Source organism: Zootoca vivipara, chromosome 4, assembly GCF_965207765.1.
Source record: "Zootoca vivipara chromosome 4, rZooViv2.hap1.1, whole genome shotgun sequence".
NCBI classification, from domain to species: Eukaryota; Metazoa; Chordata; class Lepidosauria; order Squamata; family Lacertidae; genus Zootoca; species Zootoca vivipara.
This window is the reverse complement of record NC_142587.1, coordinates 94,826,358-94,844,707: the sequence shown is the minus strand read 5'-3', so window position 1 is coordinate 94,844,707 and position 18,350 is coordinate 94,826,358. Positions and strand designations below refer to the sequence as shown.

The following is an 18,350-nucleotide window of genomic DNA, read 5'->3' as shown; positions in this document are numbered from 1 at the left end:
AGTGAAACAGCTGAATTGTGATGAAGTTCTTGGGACCACAATAGTTTTTCCTCCATTACGGATGTTAGTTAATGGCAGCATTGCAGGGGATTGGACTAGATGACCCTTGGGTCCCTTCCAACTCTAAGATTCTATGATCACTGCTATTGTAAAGGGTCACCAAGCTTCTTTTGCACTTTCCAGCTCTAATTAAATTATCGCTCTCTGCACTTTGTGCGTTGCTTTTCCCTCTCACCCAAAGCTTTCATGTCCCCCCCCCTGCAGTTATATTACATGTATGCATATGCGTCTGTGTTATCTTATATCAGCACATGAAGGAAACTTAGGGGAGGGAAAAAGCATTTTTATGCCAGGTTCAGACTTCCTGAGGCCATCCAAGGACCACAGGCTGAGAACCCTTAGCTTCACGGGAACCCAAATATTGTACATAAAAAAATGTAACGCTACAATTATTTTTACAAAAGCAATTATTGTAGATTTTATTCACATCTTTCACCCCCACGTTTGTAACTGACAATGCAATCCTACCCGTATCTACTCAGAAGCAAGTCCCACTGAATTCAGTGGAGCTTATGCCCAGATAAGTGAGGTTAGGCATGCAGCCCAAGTTTCTTTTCTGGAGAACAGTCCCATAATACATACAAGTAACCTTACACATTACATGTAAGGATAAACTCGTTAAACATAACCAGTGATTGCTTCAGCTCAAACTGGAAGTAAAAAAGAAAGTCCAATTCCATTTTTAAAAACCCTCTAATTAAGCATCCTTTTGTAAACAAGGCTTCTCCTGCAATGACTGTCTTCTCTTTTCATGCTAAGAATCACCCCTGCTTATTTAAGGGTATCTGCTCGCTTAATTTCTTGCTCCCACATCCTTAAAGAAACAGCAGCTATTTCTGGAGCACCCCTGCATGAACAGCACATGGCACCATGTGTGGCAGGAGCCAACACCATTTAGCATGAGTTGGCGGCTGTTCTGGAGGTATCACCATTGACTCAGGTATGTTGTAAGCATCACTATTCTTTCTTTCGCCTGACAGCTGGTGGTCCCGCAAAGGCAGAGATGTACAGTTTGAGCCAAGCGTATGTGACACCTACAGCACAATATACAGAGGTGAGCAATAAAGGGAGGAAAGGGAATTTGACTATCCAGGTGGTGAAAGGCATCACAATTTCACACAAGATTTCCAGAGGTATCAGCCCAATGAGGTAGATTGTTTCCAGCCAATTAAGCAGAGGTCCTTCTTTTCTGTGGAAAGAGAAAGCAGAAAAGGGGGGATTTTAATATAATCAATTCACAAATTATCACTTTGAAATAGTAACTGATATCTAAAATCGCCCCTTTTGCAAAGCAGAGCAAGCATGTCTTATTCTGGAGGAAATATCTAAATCGGAGATTGAGAACCAGTGACCCTCCAAATATTTTTGCTCTACAGCTCCCAGCATTCCAGACCATTGACTGATGAGCTAGGAGTCCAAAGACACAGCTAGAAGGCCACAGGCTTGCCATCCCCAATCTAAATGCAAAAGCAGGCAAAGACTCGCTAGGTTGACCAGGAACCCCAGTCTAAAATGTTGTGGGGCTCACCTCCCAAAGACAACCAAAAGATGAACTAAGGCTGGTGGCAGGTGATGGTACTCAGAGACATTTGCAAGCCAAGCAAGCCCTAATGCAGGCATCCCCAAACTGCGGCCCTCCAGATGTTTTGGCCTACAACTCCCATGAACCCTAGCTAACAGGACCAGTGGTCAGGGATGATGGGAATTGTAGTCCAAAACATCTGGAGGGCCGAAGTTTTGGGATGCCTGCCCTAATGGAAGCTCGCCTTTGCGAAAACGTTTAGCTGTAATCCTAACCCCACTTAGCTGGAAGTAAGGGCCACTGAACCCAACAACTAACTTGTGGTTAGACATGGTAAGATTGAGCAGTTGGTCATTACCTGAATATGGCCTTCAGCGAGGAGAAACTATACACCGTGAAGAGCAGCATGAGCAAGATTTTAATAGGCAGTTCTGAAACACAACAAACAGTTGGCAGATGTTGTATATGGACAAAACAATGGGGGGGGAATACTCTTTGTATTTTGACGTTTATTTTGTTTAACAAAGTGCATATACCACTTGATTAAAATAAAAATACACTCCTCTAAGCAGTGTACAAAAAGTTGGCAGCAGGCACATAAGAAGCTGCCTTCTATTGAGTCTGACCACTGCCTCATCTAGTTCAGTATTTCCTACAATGACTAGCAGCGGTTCTCCGGGATTTCAGATGGGGGTCTTTCCCAGTCCTACCTGGAGAAGGCAAGGATTAAACCTGAGACCTTCTCCGTGCAAAGTTGGATGCTCTACCACTGAGCTACATCACCTTCCGAGAAGAGGCACCTGCTGTTTTAGAAGTACTTACATTAAAAATAAGGCACTCCCCCACTAATCTGGGAACCCTTTTGTTCAATTCAAAGGAATTTTAGTCAACGAAAGGAAGCAGTCCTAGATGATGTATATTCTTGATGTGTCGACGGCCCTTCACGTACATCAGTAATCTTTGGAAATGAATGTGTAAGCCATATATTTATATTTTAGGCAGGTGGTGAGACATAGAAGGTACTTACCCGGTGCTGTAAATAGTAGAGGAAAAAGGGAAAGATGTCCTGTAGTAGACAGAACCAGATAAGTGCCAGCATCTCTGGATCGCTCCACAGCCAGCAAGCTAAAAACGCATACCAAAAACAGGAGATTTTGGAAAGTAGCCATTAAGCCGTTCAAGGAGGAGATCATTTTCTTCAAGGTCCTCCCTCATTGTTGCCACCATGCTCCCAGCACAACACTATGCATGTCTATCCAGACATTTCACAGAGTTCAGCTCTGGTTAACTATGTGCAACAGGTGCGAGAAACTTGTAGCGTTCCCAAGGTTGTTGAATTACAGTTCCCACCATGCTGGCTGGGGCTGAAGGGAATTGGGAGTCCACCTTTGCAGCAGTACCTGGGATCTTCCTGCAGCAGCAGCGTGAACAAGGAAGTCAAGTTCCAAAGCTGCTTCCTTGTTTTGCTCTTCAGCTGCAAGAAGCTGCTTTATCCCTGACTTGTTTCTAAGATATCACAGAAACAGGCCCAAGATCCACAGGGAAGTCCTATGTAGCCATGGAAATTTTAAAGGGAAAATCGAATTAAGAAAACTACACTCTTTGGATTCCATTATGTCATTTGTGGTGTGATATTTGTAAGCCAACCTTCCCACAATCTTGCCCAGAATGGGGTCCAAGTGTGAAGACGGGAAGTTATAAAAACGCAACCTGAACCCCTTTCCATCCCTTACCTCAGAGGGAGAATGGCGAGGAGGACTGCTTTCTCATGCACATGCCACCCAAACATGAAGGAGCTCAGCGCGCAGAGAACCAGGCACCGTAGAAAGCCTCTGGGCCCTTGGGGTTTAAACCAAAGACAGAAAACAGAGGGCTAGAAACAACAGGCAGAAAACAAAGCTTCAGTGGTGCATTTCAGCGCCGGGAACACAGGCTTATCATAGCAGTTGCTAAGCTCTGCATTTTTACAGTGGTGCCTTGGTTGTCAAACTTAATCCGTTCGACCCTGGAACTGTTTGAAAACCAAGACACGGCTTCCGATTGGCTGCAGGAGCTTCCAAAGTTCCAAGTTCAGCTTCCAAAAAACGTTTGCAAACCGGAACACCTATTTTTGTGTTTGTGGAGCCAATTTGATCGGGAGCCAAGCCATTCGACAACCAAGGTACCACTGTATTATTCTGCTTTGCATTGCCAGAAAGTGTTAAATTGCCTTTTTGAGATTCTAGGTACAACCTACGTTACATGCCAGTTTAACTGACGTGGGTCCCAAACCAAGGAACTCTGGGAATTGTAGTTTTGAGGATAATGCTGAAACAATCTTGTACCCTATACTTTTCAAGTGATGGGTGCTCCTGTGGTGCCACAACCATCTTTTAAAAAGCAGGAGTGGGGGAGGTGGAGAAAGGGTGACAAACAGTGAAATTTAAGAGAATCTGTAAAAACAAAATCCACAACAATGAAGCTGACCTCATGTTTCAGATTGCAGTTAATGGTGGTTCTTGGGTCTGAACATTTTACCCCACCTAAGGACAGTCTGCTCCTGGCTCTTTAACAGCAACCTAACACAGGCGGTTCCCTCGTTGCGTGAAGCCACGTTGCAGGGAACTAGGCAGAGGGCCTTCTCGCTGGTGGCGCCTGCCCTGTGGAACGCCCTCCCAACAGATGCCAAAGAGGAAAACAACTACCAGACATTTAGAAGACATCTGAAGGCAGCCCTGTTCAGGGAGGCTTCTAATGTTTAATAGATTGCTGTGTTTTATTTTTCTGTTGGAAGCCGCCCAGAGTGGCTGGGGAAATCCAGCCAGATGGGCGGGGTATAAATAATAAATTATTATTATTATTATTATTATTATTATTATTATTATTATTATAGATTTGAAGTTTTCCCCCTCCCTGTACTTCTAACCCAGGAAAAGCTTCACCTTTGAATTTCCGCATGTCAGGCCACTGTTAAAGGCATAAAAGAAGTAAGCAAAACTAGTGGTAACTCTTGTTTTTTAAGGCATAATAGACTGGCAGGGACCAGAGTGGGCTGAACATTCAATGTAAGCAAGTTGGTGCTTCAACAGGGGAGCATTCGTTTTAAACGGGGAGAAATTTCTTGTGGGCTGTGCTTGCAAGCAGATGAAGTTGTGGTCAGAGGGGTAGAGTGATATGGATTTACCAGCATAGAGATGGCAGTACAGGTCAAAGTTGCCAATGGAGTCACTGAAGGAAGGACGGTATGTTGAAATTCCTGGACTAGCCCCCCAGTCATGGCAGCCTTGGGCATCTTTGCAGGGTCAAGGAATCTATATTTCAGACCTGGAAGTTATAATGAAGTTTGTAAGGACAGGCACATTGTCAGCCACACCATACCCACCCTAAATATATGTGGAAGCAAGTCCCACGTCTCGTTTCGACACGATTTACATCCAGAGAATTTTTAAATTTTATTTAAAGGTTTACAAGCCAGTTTTTGAGCAGATGCTTCAAAGTGTCTCATAGCACAAGTAAAAACCCAAAGCCAAATATAATATTGTGGAGGAGTGATTTGCTAATTGTATTATTGAGCCAAATCGGATCCTATAGTTTGCATTGCTTGCATTGTATGAATTCTGACTGTATGGCTGTAGCCCTGGGATGTCTTGTTTAGAATGCTTTCAGTGCCTCTGTGTCTCTGCACCAAAGTGTGTCAAAGGGCAAAGCAAAAAGGAACAGGATGCCCAGCTCAAGGCTGGATGATGGCTGGCTTTGTCTGACGTGCAGTCTGATGCGTAGAACAGGCAAGATAAGCCAAGGCTGCTTGAGGCAAGCACTGGGGCAGCATTAGTCAGCATGTGTTTATGCACATGGCGTAATATGTGTTTATGAGAACAACTGGACACAGGAAGATGTGCACACCCCCTTGCATGCGTGACCCCCTTGCGTACACACTCTTACAGAGGATGGGGAAAGAGACCAAAAGAAGGGTATAAAAAAGCTTTGCAATTTGTGTTGCTTTACTCTTGTCATCAGGAGTCTCTCTATATAGAGATTAAAACTCTTTCTCTGAAACTGAACCCCCGGTGTCGTTTTGACTATCTCTGTCCTGCTTGGGGCAACTAAAGGACCCTTTACTAGCTGATAAGGCTACAATATAAAATATAGTTTAAAATATTATGTTCGTGCTAAAAAACAGCATTAAAGACCAAAATAAAAATTCAGCAGGTTTAACAGAGTCAGTTTATAATCGCAACCTATATTACACAGGATTAAAAAAATGTAGGGTTGTTAGGGACCCTGAGGACCATCTGCTCCAACCCCCTGCAATGCAGAATATGCAGCTGTTCTGTACAGGGATCTAACCTGCAACCTGGGCGTTATGAACACCATGCTCTAACCAACTGCACTGAATGGGTTAAGTCTCAAGGAAAAAGCAGGTCTTCTAGGTCTGTTTAAAGACTAAAGGATGAGGCTCGCTTAAGCTCAACAGGCACTGAATTCTACAGTTGAGGGACCGCTGCCGAGTGTCCAGCAGCCTAATTGTCGACATGTGCAGTCATGCAAGGACGCTACACAGCCCAAATGGTTTTTTAAACACTTTACTAAAATGTCCTTTTAGACATAGCAAGATGCCTGAGGCACACGCACATAACCAACTCTACTTTAGTAAACAGTGAGCTTCTGCGAAGATATTTAAGGTGGGTTGGAAGTCATCCTCTGAATGTGCACACACACTCATAAATGCCATCTCCAATGCCTCAAAAGATTCCATCAATGGTGCCTCCGAAAAATTTTACACATCGCTTGGGAAGACAGGCGAACTAATGCCATTGTACTGGAAGAAGCAAAGATCACCAGTGTCAAAGCAATGATTCTTCAACATCAACTTCACTGGACTGGTCATGTTGTTCAGGATGCCCAATTATCATCTTCCAAAGCAACTACTCTATTCCAAACTTAAAAATGGAAAGTGTAGTACTAGTGGTCAACAAGAGGTTTAAAGATTCCTGCCTGGAAGACATATGAAGGATAATGTAAGATTTATAATAGACATTTTGGAGAGGCTGGAAGTGAAAATAAACACCAAAGCAATGTTAATCTTTGTGGACGCCGAAAAAGCTTTTGATAATATTTCTTGGAATTTTATGAAAAGAAATTTTGCTAAAATGGAGGTTGGACAAAATTTTGTTAATGGGCTTAATGGTATTTATTCTGAGCAAAGAGCGAAGATTATTGTAAATAATGTGGTATCAGAAGAGATAAGAATTGAGAAAGGAACAAGACAAGGGTGCCCACTCTCCCCCCTGCTATTTATTACTGTCCTAGAGGTTTTGCTGAATATGATAAGGAGCGATGAAGGTGTCAAAGGGATTACAGTGGGTTCGAAACAATATAAGTTAAAGGCCTTTGCAGATGACTTAGTATTGACTTTGCAGAATCCCGAACAGAGTGCAGTGAGAGCACTGCAGATAATTCAAGAATTTGGCAGTGTGGCTGGTTTTAAGCTGAATAAAGGGAAAACTAAAGTATTGGATAAAAATTTGACATTACAAGAGAGACAGAATATAGAGGAATGCACAGGACTGAAGTGTGTAAAAAAGGTGAAATATCTAGGAGTTAATATGACGGCAAAAAATTTGAATTTATATAAAGACAATTATGAGAAATTATGGAAAGAAATCCAGAGAGATTTGGAAGTATGGACGAGGCTGAATTTGTCTTTAATGGGTAGAATAGCAACTGTTAAAATGAATGTTTTGCCGAGATTGCTGTTTTTATTCCAGGCCCTACCGATAGTTGACAAAATGAAATGTTTTCAAGAATGGCAGAAGATATTGTCTAAATTTGTCTGGCAGGGGAAGAAGCCAAGAATTAAATATAAACTTTTGACTGATGTTAAAGAAAGAGGATTTTTCTTGCCGGACTTAAAGATTTATTTTGAAGCTGCTGCTTTTTGTTGGTTGAAAGATTGGTTTTTGCTAGATAATGATGATTTGCTGGATTTAGAGGGCCATGACAATGCATTTGGTTGGCATGCATATTTATGGTATGATAAAGTGAAATTGCATAAAGGTTTTAAAAGCCATATAATTAGGAAATCATTGTTTAATGTCTGGATGAGATATAAGGATTTGTTGGAAAGGAAAACTCCTAGGTGGATCTCACCACTTGAGGCAAAGAAACCTAAAAGGACAAATATGGATGAGAATAGGTTGAAATATAAAGATGTTTTGATGGAAGTGGGAAACCACTTTAAGTTAAGACCATATGAACAATTGAAAGATAGGTTGAGCGACTGGTTTCAGTATGTGCAGATAAATGAAGCATTTAAGCTAGATAAAAAATTAGGATTCCAATCAGAAAAATCGAAACTAGAGATGGAGTTATTAGAGACAGACCACAAGAATTTGTCCAGAATGTATAATTTGCTGTTAGAATGGCACTTGAAAGATGAGCAAACAAAATCAGTTATGATTGAATGGGCCAAGGATCTGGGTCACAATGTGATGATGTCGGAGTGGGAAAAATTATGGAAGAAAGGTATGAAATTTACGGCTTGTACGGTGTTGAAGGAAAACTTGATGAAAATGATGTATAGATGGTATCTGACACCGGCCAAGTTAGCTAAAATGTACCACAAAAGCGACAATAAATGTTGGAAATGTAAACAGGATGTTGGCTCATTCTACCATATGTGGTGGACATGCCCTAAGATAAAAGGCTTCTGGGAAATGATTTATAATGAATTGAAAAAGATGTTTAAAAACACATTTCTGAAAAAACCGGAAGCCTTTTTGCTTGGAATAATTGGGGAAGAAATTCCCAAAGACGATGTTAATCTGTTTATGTATGCCACCACAGCTGCTAGGATTTTAATAGCAAAATATTGGAAAAAAGAGGAATTGCCTTCGAAGCAGGAATGGCAAATTAAAATGATGGACTATATGGAATTGGCAGAATTGACAGGAAGACTCCGGGACCAGACAAATGATAAAGTTTTAAAAGATTGGAAGAAATTTAAAATGTATATAGGGAATGTATTCGATAATTAGAGTTTGAATATCCAGGAAAACAAAGAGGTTAAGGCATTAGGGAAATAATAGAAGATTAAAAGTTTGAAATAAGGATAGATGATATGAAGATGATTTAACTATGAAGTTCTAAAGAGATTAGATGATGGACAAGAAAGAAGATTTAGAAACTGCTATAGAAGTTTACAAAAATGAAAATCAGATAGTAGGGAATTGGGGAAGCCTGAAGACAATGATTACCAAAATGGATGAGAAATGATATATTTTTCTGTTATATGTTGTTTGATTTTTGTATTTTTGTATTTTGATGTTTTTTGTATTTTTGTATGTTTGTTGATAAAACGATTAATAAAAAAATATATTAAAAAAAACCAAGAGGTTTAAAGATTCTCTCAAGCAATTTTTTTTAAAAAAAATGTAGTATAAACACCAACAACTGGGAAACACTGCCCTAGGAGCGGTTCATATGGAGAATAGCGTTTACCAAAGGTGTCATGAGCTCTGAAGACGCTTGGACTCAGGACGAAAGCGAGAAACATGCTAAGAGGAAGGCACGTTTAGCAAACCCTCACCATGATCAACTCCCACTGTGGAAGGACATGTGGATCCAGAATTGGCCTCCACAGTCACTTACGGACTCACTGTATAGACTGTGTTCATGGGAGACAATCTTACTTGGCTACGAGTGATCGCCAAAGAAGAAGATGAGTAAACACAGTGGCTTAGGAGATGACGGTACGGTGGTACCTCGGTTTACGAACACCTTGGTTTACGAATTTTCGGTTTACGAACAATCCTAACCCGGAAGTTAGTAAACCGAGGTGCCCGAGGCCTACTGAGCACCCGATGCCTTCGGGGAGGCCGGGCCTTCGCTCAGATGCCTCCTGGAGGCCCAGAGCGAAGGCCCGGCCTCCCCGAAGGCATCGGAGTGAAGGCCAAACCTCCCGGAAGACACCGGAGCGTCCGATACCTTCGGGGAGGCTGGGCCTTCGTTCCGATGCCCCCCAGAGGCCAGGGAGCGCTTCCGCGACTGGGCTGCAGCCGTGGAAGCGCTCCCCGGCCTCTGCGAATGCATCCGAGCCGGGCCTTCATTCCGATGCCTCCCAGAGGCTGGGGAGTGCTTCTGCGACTGGGCTGCAGCCGCGGAAGTGCTCCCCGGCCTCCGCGAAGGCATCGGAGCGAAGGCCCTGCTGCTTTAGGGGGTGTTTTTCATCATCTAGAACGGATTAATCCACTTTCCATTACTTTCAATGGGAAAGTTCGCTTTGGTTTACGAATGCTTCGGTTTATGAACAGACTTCTGGAACCAATTGTGTTCATAAACTGAGGTACCACTGTATAAAGATGAAGAACTTGCATGAAAATCTCCCTGCTGCTGTCGTATCCGATGACTGCCAAAGGAAAGACATTGGACTGGACATCCCACTTACCCAACCCAGTTAAACCATCCTCATGTTTATATATTCTTTTGCATACTTTCAAAAGATTAATAATAAAATGCAAGGGGAGTAACTGCCATTTCACTGTGCTGGTCAGACACAGCAGGCTTCTCCTACTGAAGATTTCAAAAAGGGAACAAGAATCACTGAACAAGTATTTGCTATCAATACGTGCAGGGTTAAGATACTCTACCAATAACGGAGAGCGCTTTGTCCAGGGCGTTGTACAGTGCCCAGAAGTTAGGAGCCCAGTATGCATGGCAAAGGCCTCTTTTGAAAGGGAAGAGACGAGAGAGGACCTGAGGCAGCTGGCCCTAATGAAAGAAAAAGGAAGTTAGAAAGTTAGGCAAAGATTTTCCTTTATATTAAGTAACGCAACATTTATGGTTGTGGCTGTATTGCTTTTACTGGTCATGTGGTTGCATATTGTTAAAATATTTTTAAATGAGCCTTTGGATAGAAAATCAGCTTAAAAATCCAAGCAGAAATCATAGAATAGCAGAGTTGGAAGGGACCACTAGTTCAATCCCCTGCAATGCAGGAATCTTTTTGTCCAACGCGGGGCTCAAACCCATGGCCATGAGATTAAAAGTCTCATGCTCTACAGATCGAGCTATCCTGAGCTAACAGCCAAGTCAAGAATGTTCCCCACACTCGATCAACTTATAAAGCATATTATTCATACATATAGTAGCTATCCTTTGTACTTGCTTATGGGAACAATTAGTAAAGGACGTCTTGCGTACAGTCATCACTCAGGAAGCAGCAACCTTAAGAAACTGTATAAACGTGCATGTGTTAAAGAGGATCAGGGTCCTTACCCAAACAATAAATGGTCCCAGTGAAAGTGCAGAAACAAAGCAGACAATGAATCCGAGGGCAACTAAGCGAAGAAAACTGAAACTGCCCCATCGGAGGGATCCATCTGGAGGAAACGAAAATATTGTGATTAAAACAGAAGAAGATGGGTGAAAGAAACAAGAAATGCTTCAGCAGTGTGTTTTGATTTTCTTCCCATTATAAAACAAGATCCTCCTCTGAGATACGGTAGTTAAATTATTGTCATAGACCAGTCTTTCCCAACCTGGTGCCCACCAGATACTGTCGACTACAACCCCAGCCAATATGGCAGTCTTCTTTCTCACCTGGCAGTGTATCCAAACCCTGACCTTTCCCACTATGAAATCATCAATAACTTGCCTGAATTATTTGCAGTGAAGCAGTAGGACCGGAGAAGGTACACACCATATGCTGGGGCGACATATAGGTTGATATGCTTGAAGTGCAAGAGGACAGCAAAGAGAAAAGCCCCTTCCAAGTGCCTTTTCTGAAAGGGAGTGTGGGGCAACAGGGAAGAGAAAGGTCAGGCAGTTATTTGAAAGAACAAATAATCCAAAGCCAACATAAACAGAAAGCACACTTAAGAGCTGGATGAGACTTCCAGAATAGGAATTGGGCATGGCCGCCTCTTAATACACTACCTGGATTAGCCGTGCGATGGAAAGCAGCATGAATCCAAACAGAAAGCCATTGTACTGAAAATGAATGTCTGTGATTGAGTTAAGGACTAACGTCCACTTCAAAAAGACGCCCTAACCCAGGAAACATTTTAAACTTTAGTGCTTCAATTCAACTTCCATGTTGAATGACCAGTTGCAATTCTTACCAGTAGCAAATTTAGCAGTTCCAATTCTCATTAGAATTTGATAGGTATCTCCCCACTCCCCCGCAAACCCAACCAAATGTTGATGTTTGGTTTACGTTATCTGGCCAGATTTCTTTTGACACCTGAGTTGGAAGGATACGGTCCACAATTAAGAGGCCGAAATTCCATAAGAGGAGAACTGAAAGGACAAGCTGAGGGTTCTCCAGAGGTTCCTTTGCACCTCGCTTCCCATTTACACATTTACAGCACCTGAGCAGAGGAGAAATAAAGACACGGACAAAATCCAAATCCCTTTGTTCTTCCATACACATTTCTTAAAGATCAGGTGCAGTTTATAGGTTATGTTAACACTGTTTTCTCCTCCAAGCAGGTTTTTTTTATTTATTAAAAAAATACTCCCATCTATTCTACTCTTCAACACATTTACTGATTTCAACAAGAGGCAGGCTGAGTCATTTCTTTCCAGATTCCAGTGGCTTATCTTCCCTTCTCCCAAAACTCAAAACATAAAGACTTCTTATTCAAAAACAATGGAGGGGCACCAACATACTCGCGAACTGCGTAGATGAAGAGCACATCTGTGAAGATGACCGAAAGCCTTTGGAAAAGAATGGTTGGGTAGCTGGAATAGTTGAGGTTCTGGATGACCAGCATCTCTTTGTCAAAGTATCTGGCAACATGTGAAAGCCCGTACTCAAACCATGCAAAGAAGGGAGGGTAGTCCAAGGTCCACTCAGAAGTTGCCTGTAAACATGGGGAAAGAATGCAAGTGAGAAGGCAGGTGTCAATCACTGGACGACCTTAAACTGTAGGCTAGTTCACATATGCACATTCAACCCGTGGCAAGTGCAACATCAAGGGATCTCTCATTTCGGGAATAGCCCATCACAAATCAAATGCTTTGCAGTCATTAGGGTGGCTTTTTAAAAAAATGTGCAAAGGGGAACGATCTGGATCAGTTGGCTGTTCTAAACCAGACAGAGACCTTCACTTTTACTCTAGGAAGCCTGGAAGAACAGGCAAAAGACATTTCATTTGCCTGCACTGGAGGTCCATTCAGCTTCCAGTAACAAGGAAGGGATATCTGACGGCAGCCTTTAATCATCTGCAAAACGCCACAAGGTGCTGCACCTCACTGTTCTGAGAACCAAGCACACTTCTGGAAAGGCAGAAAGACACACTTACCTCATAATACCACTGAGAGACTGGTAAGCTATGGGTGATGGCTAGCCAGTTCCTATGCACTTCAAAATCTGTGGAATGACTACAAGAAGTTAGATATTAGTATCTGGATCATACCACATAGCTTTATACTTTGTCAAAGGCAAAAGATTTATATAATCTGAAGAGAAACCAGAGCATTTCTACTTTGCAATTTCCAGTGCTATAGTACAGGTAAATAAGAACTGGTGAGGAACTCTCTGCTAGGTTGTTAACAAGAGAAAAACTTTCAGCAGTTGTGCTCATGCGGACACGGAGCAATGGATTCAAACTTCAAGAAAGAAGATTCCACCTAAACATTAGGAAGAACTTCCTGACAGTAAGAGCTGTTCGGCAGTGGAATTTGCTACCAAGGAGTGTGGTGGAGTCTCCTTCTTTGGAGGTCTTTAAGCAGAGGTTTGACAGCCATATGTCAGGAATGCTTTGATGGTGTTTCCTGCTTGGCAGGGGGTTGGCCCTTGTGGTCTCTTCCAACTCTATGATTCTATGAATTAACATGTATGTCTATGCATCTCTGTAGGTATCTGTGCACGATAGCTTTCCTACAGTTAATTCTGTTTCCTAATTTCAATTACTTCTGCCACATTTTAAATATATGTTCTGGCAATTCAATTATCACCACACCTACAACTCACATTCCCATTTATATGCACGGGTAAATGTACACAGCATTGGATGACCAAAAGGTAAGGAGGATTTTCAGAGCAAACCGACAAAAAAGTGGGCTCATACCATTAACACAGAATCATAGAAAGTTACATAAAAGAGGACAGTTTGATCCCTGGATGTTAGGACAAGCTGGAACTGCCAAAATTTGCAACATGGAGGGAATGTGTTGCTTGCATCTTTCTGTCTCAAGAGACAATGGAGTGCATCTCTGGGGATGATCCTTGGGGTCTCTTCCAACTCTATAATTCTGTGATTTTGTGAACTCTCATTTGTCCCAGACAGCATGAGGTCACCATGTTGGCATCCCTGCAATAAGGTGTAGGGAATGGAGTGTGATCAAAAGGGGAAAAAGTGAGTTTTGAGGAAATCTTTTTCCACCCAAGGGAGTACAGCGGGTTGAGTACAGCGGGTTCTCTACTTGCTTGATTGCAAGCAAGCCGAAGCATACCTGATCAAAACAATTCCATATTCCTCCCACCTACCTATGTTTCAAATTCCCTCCCCTTCCTGTGTGACTGCCTGGTGTCCATTTTATATTGCAATCCCCTCAGGGCAGAGACCTGTCAAACCTGTTCTTTGTAAAGCACCACATTTGCGTTGCTTGTTCTGCAATTCACACATATGTCTCCTAACTTTACACTTACTGGAGCTTAGCTTATGAAACGTATATTTTGTTATCATTTAAAAGTTGCAGCGTAAATTCTACAGAGTGACTCTCAGGTTTCCCACCCTCTTTTTTTGACATTACAGGAGGGTTGGAAGAATTAGGAATAACATTAAGAATAGCCTACTGGATCTAGTCCAGCATCCTGTTCTCACAGTGGCTAGTAGCTCTCTCCTCTTCCTTGACTTTGTCTAATCCTCTTTTAAATCTGTCTAGGGTGGTGGCCATTGCTGCCTCCTGGGGAAGCAAGTCCCATAGTTTGTCTATGTGCTGCATGAAGAATCACGTTCTTTCCTATCCTGAAAATAATAATAATAATAATTCATTTATACACCTGCCACCCATCTGATCGGGTTTTCCCCAGGGACTCTGGGAGGCTTCCAACAAATTAAAACACAGGTAGGACATCAAACATTAAAAACCCCATACAACATTCCGCTTCGTTGGATCTCCATGAGTTCTGTCAGCAACCCATGAGACCTGTAATCTCAGGGTCGTGGCTTCCAGCCCCACCTCCGGCAAAAGTTCCCTTGCATCGCAGGGGGTTGGACTGGATGACCCCTGGGGGTCCCTTCCTACTCTGCACGATTAAGAGAGGCAGGGGGTAAAAAAACATTCCTCTGCCCACCTTCTCCGTGACACGCATTCATTTCATAAGAGGCCAAATATGGAGCGCGGTTTCCCAAGCTCGTGGGTCTCCCAGCTGTTTTTTTGGACTACAACTCCCATCATCCCTAGCGAGCAGAATTAGCGGTCGGGGTGATGGGAGTTGTAGTCCAAAAACTGCGAGAGGCCCAACGTTTGGGAAACGCTGCTGTAGAGGAAAGCCCTGCAACAGGAAACCCAAGGTAGACTCAGAGAGAGAGACAGAGAGCGACCAGGCAGCTGGAGGGCGGAGCGGCCCCTGCGAGGAACAGCCGCGTCCATCATGGCGGCGCCGGAAGCCCCCTCGCGCCCGCCCCTTCCCCGCCAGAAGGATGTGAGGGGGGAATAATAACGAATCCGGGCTCCTTACTACGTGGGGACGAGGAGCAGCTTGAGCAGCGTGACCCCGAAGGCCAGAGCCGCGAACCAGCCGCCGCCACCTGCGCCTCCGCTCGCCGCCATCACGGCCCGCTTGCCTCCGCTCGCGCCTCAGAGGGCCGGCGGGCACTACGCATGCGTCGGGGGGCGGGAAGGCGAGCCGTTGCCGCGCCGCAACGATTTCAACCGCCTTCTCAGCATCCAGGCGCCTGCGCGGAAGGGGAAAGTACTGCGCCTGCGCGCTGGCTTTACTCGCGACGTCCTGGCTCGCCCCTTGCCACACCCCCTGCAGGCGGGAGTGTGTCAATGCAGCCGCCTCGACGCAGGCGGGGTTTCAATGCTGTTTGCAACCGGTTCTTTGCTTGTCATGTGCAGTTGGTTCATAGCTGCCAAGTTATCCCTTTTTTAAAGGGATTTTCCCTTATGCTGAATAGGCTTCCTCGCGAGAAAAGGGAAAACTTGGCAGCTATGAGTTGGTTGCAAGTCTTGTTCCTGTAGAATTCAGTGGGGCTTATTGCTGACAGACTGTGATAGGGTTGCAGGCTTCTAAATGCGCAATAGTCTCAAGTCTAAATCCTGACCCTGTATAATTTATTGGGTTGTTTTTATTTTGATTTTACACACACACACACACACACACACACCGGTAGTGGTTTTTATGTTTATCTATTCTGTGAAACTCCCTGAGACCTCTGGGTATAGGGTGGTATATAAATTCAATATAATAATAAATTCAATTAATAATAATAATAATTTGGTGGGTCCTGGCAGACAGTGTATAGCAGGCATCCCCAAACTTCGGCCCTCCAGATGTTTTGGACTACAGTCAGTTCCCATCTTCCCCGACCATTGGTCCTGCTAGCTAGGGATCATGGGAGTTGTAGGCCAAAACATCTGGAGGCCCGCAGTTTGGGGATGCCTGGTGTATAGGGTTAAACATAGGGTTGCAGTCTTTTGCTATATGGATCTCACTGTTTTGGAACTGGAAGTGCTAAAGGGATGTTTACTCTTCAGTCCCACTGGACGTACTCCTAAATTTAAATGCATAGCGTCGCCGCCTTAATTTGTGTCGTGCAAAAGCTGCTTCTTGACTGGCAGACTAGAGCACAGTGCTGGGGCACAGGAAGTAATAACAGGAATGAATGAAATTTCAGCACCTTGCCTGCAGACCACAGCAAGTTGTCATTGTTAGTACAGCTCCATCCACTGAGAATGCTTGGGCTTTAAATCTTGCTTTGTATTCACACTGAGGATTGATTGCAAGCTCATTACACAAAGGACTGATAAATATAATAAACAAATAGTAACGTGAGCTTGAAACCCCCCCACAGCTTCGTAGGTACCAGATAAATTATTGCTGTTATTGTTCTTCATTTTGCCAGAGCCGCTTGAATTCCATGCAAACCTAGGATCTGAAAATGGGTGCGAAACTTTGCACACCAGAAATATACAAAGTTGTACCGGTATCAGCTGTCTAATGGGGAAGCACAAATTTATTGTCCATCTGAATGAGCAAGTCAGAAAGTGATTGGAACGGACATCCCTTGATTTGAAGAGACGTCCTGCAGGTGTTTAGCTTGCTTCCTCTTTTAACCTTACTGGTTTCATTTCAGCCAGCTGTGGAGAATCCTTGGCTCTCCAGGTTTTTGCTGAACTACAACTACAGCAAAGGTGACCAAGATGATAAAGCGCCTGGGAAGCTAGAATGGGTGAAATTATAAGATGGTAGGTTTCTGCTGAATATCGGGAAATGCTTATTGACAGGGCTGGGGGTGGGGAACCTGAAGCCCTCCAGTTGTTTCTGGAGTACAACCTGTTGTGACGTGGGGTTTGTGATTTCAGCTCTCTTGACAAAACATGCTGGAGACAGTTCTCTAGTAACAGCTCTTTATTAAAGTGAACAAGACTGACTGTGAGGGCAGGAAGGCTACATTTATAGGGACAGGGAACTAGCTAGAAAGGGATACATTTTGGAGGGAACAATATCAAGCAATCACAGTGCTGCCTTTTGGAGGAAACCAATAAGACAGAGGATCCAAATACAGCAGCTTAAATGAACCAATAGTAGCTGTACCCTCTGGAACCAAAAGGCAGTTACTTTATCCTAATGCAAATACAGACAATAATAATACAGATATAAAATCCTTTGACTCAATACACAACACCCCTCCCCCCCTAGTGAGCACAGCAGACGTAATCCCTCAGGTACTGTGGGGTCCTACAACTTCTACTTGATCTCCTGACAACAGGTGTTGCAGGTTCTGGATTGGGTGTTACCTGTGGTGGAGGGGCTGCTATAGGGGTTTCATCAGGAACAGATGGAGTCCCAGACATCTCAGGGTCCCCTACCTGTACCTCGTCATCCTGAGGACTAGCAGACCCTGGTTCATTTGCTGAAGCCCCTGGTGACTGCACCTCTGGGCCATCTTCACTCTGGTCTCGCAGCTGTGCGTCATTAGCCAGGGATGAATTATCTGACTCCTCCCTGCTGAGCGCCCGGCGCCTCAGCTGATCTATATGTCTCTTCCAAACTTGCCCATTTTCCAAGGTCACATAATAGGACACAGGTCCACTAGCCCGGGTGATCACACCGGCCACCCACCGCGGACCTCGTGAATAGTTCCTCACCCAGACCAGATCTTCAGGGGCGAGATACCTTGTTGTGTCAGTCTCAGCCTGGGGTGTTGCTCTTGAATTACGGTTTGGCATTTTATCTGGGTGGACATAATCCAGCACCGTTACCAGTCTTCTACCTAAGAGCAGCTCAGCTGGCGACTTGCCCGTCGCAGTACACGGCGTCGCATGCTGCAAAAATAACATTCGCGCAATGCGAGCCGACCAGTTACCCTCCATTAAGCGCGCAATGGATTCTTTGGCTGTTCTTACCATGCGCTCAGCCTGCCCATTGGAGGATGGGTGAAAGGGCGCGGATGTGACCCCTCTTATGAAGTTATCAGCCAAGAATGCCCTGAATTCTTGGGATACAAAGGCTGCCCCATTATCTGATACAATGGTCTCAGGTAACCCGTGGGTTGCAAACAGCTGCCTCAACACCTTGATTACGGCAGCTGATGCCATGCTAGGGACCATC

The 18,350-nt window shown here is 43.9% G+C and overlaps 1 protein-coding gene and 1 non-coding gene across 3 annotated transcripts; both read right to left on the bottom strand.

The window, feature by feature from the left end:
* Nucleotides 1-449: 449 nt before the first annotated feature.
* Nucleotides 450-15,372, bottom strand: ALG8 (ALG8 alpha-1,3-glucosyltransferase). 2 transcript variants are annotated; one of them, XM_035116133.3, is made up of 13 exons: nucleotides 15,252-15,372; nucleotides 12,868-12,946; nucleotides 12,233-12,426; nucleotides 11,822-11,931; nucleotides 11,498-11,565; nucleotides 11,217-11,343; nucleotides 10,838-10,941; nucleotides 10,210-10,330; nucleotides 4,746-4,885; nucleotides 3,316-3,455; nucleotides 2,610-2,707; nucleotides 1,941-2,013; nucleotides 450-1,249 (listed from the first exon to the last, which is right to left on the bottom strand). In XM_035116133.3, exons 1-13 carry the CDS (start codon nucleotides 15,341-15,343, stop codon nucleotides 1,018-1,020), a joined length of 1,578 nt encoding a protein of 525 aa, XP_034972024.1. In that variant the 5' UTR covers nucleotides 15,344-15,372; the 3' UTR covers nucleotides 450-1,017. The 2 variants fall into 2 exon arrangements, with proteins under 2 accessions (XP_034972024.1, XP_088524561.1); XM_088668435.1 differs by having other exon boundaries at nucleotides 12,868-12,935.
* On the bottom strand, nucleotides 12,613-12,750 carry LOC118085830 (small Cajal body-specific RNA 3). Its single transcript, XR_004692704.1, has one exon.
* Nucleotides 15,373-18,350: the final 2,978 nt, after the last annotated feature.